General features: G+C 36.7%; 1 protein-coding gene across 1 annotated transcript in view; it reads left to right on the forward strand.

Annotated features, from left to right (window-relative positions):
* The window catches only part of LOC106874815 (probable serine/threonine-protein kinase DDB_G0278845), a 13,364-nt gene that overhangs the window by 1,290 nt on the left and 8,795 nt on the right, over window positions 1-3,279 (forward strand). Inside the window, exon 2 of the mRNA XM_052965911.1 lies at window positions 1,695-1,848. Coding sequence (XP_052821871.1) covers window positions 1,695-1,848 — 154 coding nt within the window. The remainder of the gene's footprint in view (window positions 1-1,694; window positions 1,849-3,279) is intronic.

Raw genomic sequence — 3,279 nt, forward strand, 5'->3', positions numbered from 1 at the left:
CTTGTTGTCAGCTGGGCATACTATATCTATGATCCAGCATAGTTTGCTTTGTTTCTCAATTAAGACTATGTCTGGCTTCCTATTCTCTATCTCATGGTTGCACTGAATCATAAAATCCCACAGGATCTTTGCATTATCATTTTCGATGATGCCTTCGGGTTTGTGGTCGTACCAATTTTTTGTCTGTCAAGTCCATACTTGTTGCAAAGTGTCCAATGGACAAGCCTTGCTATATTGTTGTGGCGTCTCTGGGTTAGTGGCGTACATTGGCTGGTAATATGCCATTCGGTTTCACCATTTTGTCCACAAATTCTGCACTTATAACTTTCTGATGTGTTGTCTATTCTATTATTATTATTATTATTATTATTATTATTATTATTATTATTATTATTATCATTATTATTATTATCTTCTTTTATATTATGATCCACTTCAGTTTTTGCTGACATTCTTCTTCTCTGAATGATAATTTGAAACCTAGAAACTTTTTTTTTCTTACTGAGCAAGAACTAATTCCAAAGTTTCCCATTCTGATGTAACGTCGTGTGTGTAAGTTGCTGGTGGCGTGTGAACAAGACATTGGACTGACTGCTGTGCAGGTGGCACGTAAAAAACACCTTTTTGAGCGTGGCCATTGCCAGTACTGCCGGACTGGCCCTGGTGCCGGTGGCATGTAAAATGCACCCACTACACTCTTGGAGTGGTTGGCGTTAGGAAGGGCATCCAGCTGTAGAAACTCTGCCAGATCAGACTGGAGTCTGGTGCAGCTATCTGGTTTGCCAGTTCCCAGTCAAATCGTCCAACCCATACTAGCATGGAAAACGGACGTTAAATGATGTTGATGATGATGATGAACAAGCTTTATTGGAACATCCTCTTCATCCTACTCAAAACACTAACTTCACCTTGCACTTTTTCTCTCTTATCTGAGTCACCTCTATTGTCACCCATCACTCTTTATCAAGTTTTCCCTATGTCTACATCTGTTATTGCGAATCCCTTTCATCTAGCCCCACCCCCACCATATCCCTGTCTTTTTCCCATCATGCTTTTGCTCTGTCCACCCTGTCACACATTCTGGTCCATCTCGTTATTTTTCTATTCCTTTTTTGATCACCCCAGGAAAGATACATCATTATTGTTGTTTTACATTTACAAGATGTTACATCAATATTAACATTTTTATTATCTTTTTATGTCTGGGGAGAGTCATTCTCTTTTAGTGCCCTATTATTTCCACTCATTTACTTATTTTTCCTAAAATTTTCCATTCCAAAGCAACAAAACTTTTAGGAAAAATAAATAAGTAAATGAGTGGAAACTTTACCTGTGAGCGTGTTAAATTAATAAGGCACTAAAAGGGAATGACTCTCCCCAAACACAACAAAATATGCTTCAATACACGAATTCACATAAAGAATCTTGCAAACCAAATCCAAAAACGAAGTAAAATGTTTTTATTGTTATTACATTGTTGATGATGATGATGAAGATATTTTTGTATCATACTTTCCTTTCTTTTAGAAAAATTTGCTTTACGTTTATTTTTGTTTCAAATTTATATTTTATTTTGTTTTTGTTTTCATAAACACCAAACTTCATTGTTAGCAACAAAGCAGAATAGAATAATTTTGTTTTTTCTCTAAAGATTGTTTTGTTTTTTTTGGTAATTCTTTTAAATTTCTCCAAAGATGATGGATGAAATTGAGGAAACACCTCACAAACCTAAAAAGGATTCGTTTCAACTGGAATTAGAAGCCAAAATGGAGGAAAGGCGTGCTCGTGGTTATGGTACGGGATTTTCTCCCAGAGATTCCAATAACAGTTGCTACAGCAAGGATGAAGGTAAAACATCTATACTATGATAAAGAAAGCTGTTTATTAATAAGTTATGAAGATGTAACTTTTGCGAGAAGGAAGCAGTTATTAAAGTCTATACTATCAAGAAAATTCTTAAAAATCTAAATTATTTTTTTATCAAAATGTGGTTTTTAACTGCATGCTTCAATTAGAAATCTAATTTTAATTCACTTCAAGATAGCATTTTTTAACATTTTACTCCCTTCATTTGTATCCCTTTCCTTGCAATGCTGCCTCTCTCTCTTTCCATCTCTTCTTTATTTACTACCTCTAATCCTATTAGTCTTTCTCTATCTTTATAACTTTTTCTCTCTCAATTTCATCCTCATCAATTTTCTTCCACTCCTTCTCCACTGAGATTTCATTTAGTACCTCTTTTCCTTTCCCCACATACTCTATTACTTTTACCTTCTTTCCTTGCTGTGCGTTCTCTTTCTCTCTCTCTCACTCGCTTCTATTTAATTGTTTTTATTAAAAATAAAGAATAACGAAGTTTTTCTTTGAGTTACTTTAAGGTCATTTTAAAAAGATTTTTACATATAAGCGCAGGAGTGGCTGTGTGGTAAGTAGCTTACTTACCAACCACATGGTTCCGGGTTCAGTCCCACTGCGTGGCACTTTGGGCAAGTGTCTTCTACTATAGCCTCAGGCCGACCAAAACCTTGTGAGTGGATTTGGTAGATGGAAACTGGAAGAAACCGTCGTATATATTTATATATATATGCATATGTATGTGTGTGTGTATATGTTTGTGTGTCCGTTGTATATATGTATATATATGTGCTTGTGTGTCTGTGTTTGTTCCCCCCACCCAACATCGCTTGACAACCGATGCTGGTGTGTTTACGTTCCCGTAACTTAGCAGTTCGGCAAAAGAGACCGATAGAATAAGTACTAGGCTTACAAAGAATAAGTCCTGGGGTCGATTTGCTTGACTAAAGGTGGTGCTCTAGCATGGCCGCAATCAAATGACTGAAACAAGTAAAAGAGTATATATCTATTTATCATATCAAAATTACTTTTTCATTTCAGATTTCATTCCATTATACACAAATGACCCTTTGAATGATGAAAGTCTTGTGTTATTTTCTGTGCCTACGTGTACCTTGTATTTATTGTTAGGTAATATACAGATTTTGTTTAACAAAGGGCCTCTCGCTCAGAGTGAAAGGTAGGTTGTACAATGCATGTGTGCGAACTGCCATGCTTCACGGCAGTGAAACATGGGCCGTGACTGCAGAGGACATGCGTAGGCTTGAAAGAAATGAAGCTAGCATGATCCACTGGATATGTAATGTCAGTGTATACACACGACAGAGTGTAAGCGCCCTGAGAGAAATCTTGGACATAAGAAGCATCGGATGTGGCGTACAAGAGAGACGACTGCGCTGGTATGGTCATGTACTATGGCTGGAT

This window comes from Octopus bimaculoides, chromosome 2 (assembly GCF_001194135.2).
Source record: "Octopus bimaculoides isolate UCB-OBI-ISO-001 chromosome 2, ASM119413v2, whole genome shotgun sequence".
Taxonomy (NCBI): Eukaryota; Metazoa; Mollusca; class Cephalopoda; order Octopoda; family Octopodidae; genus Octopus; species Octopus bimaculoides.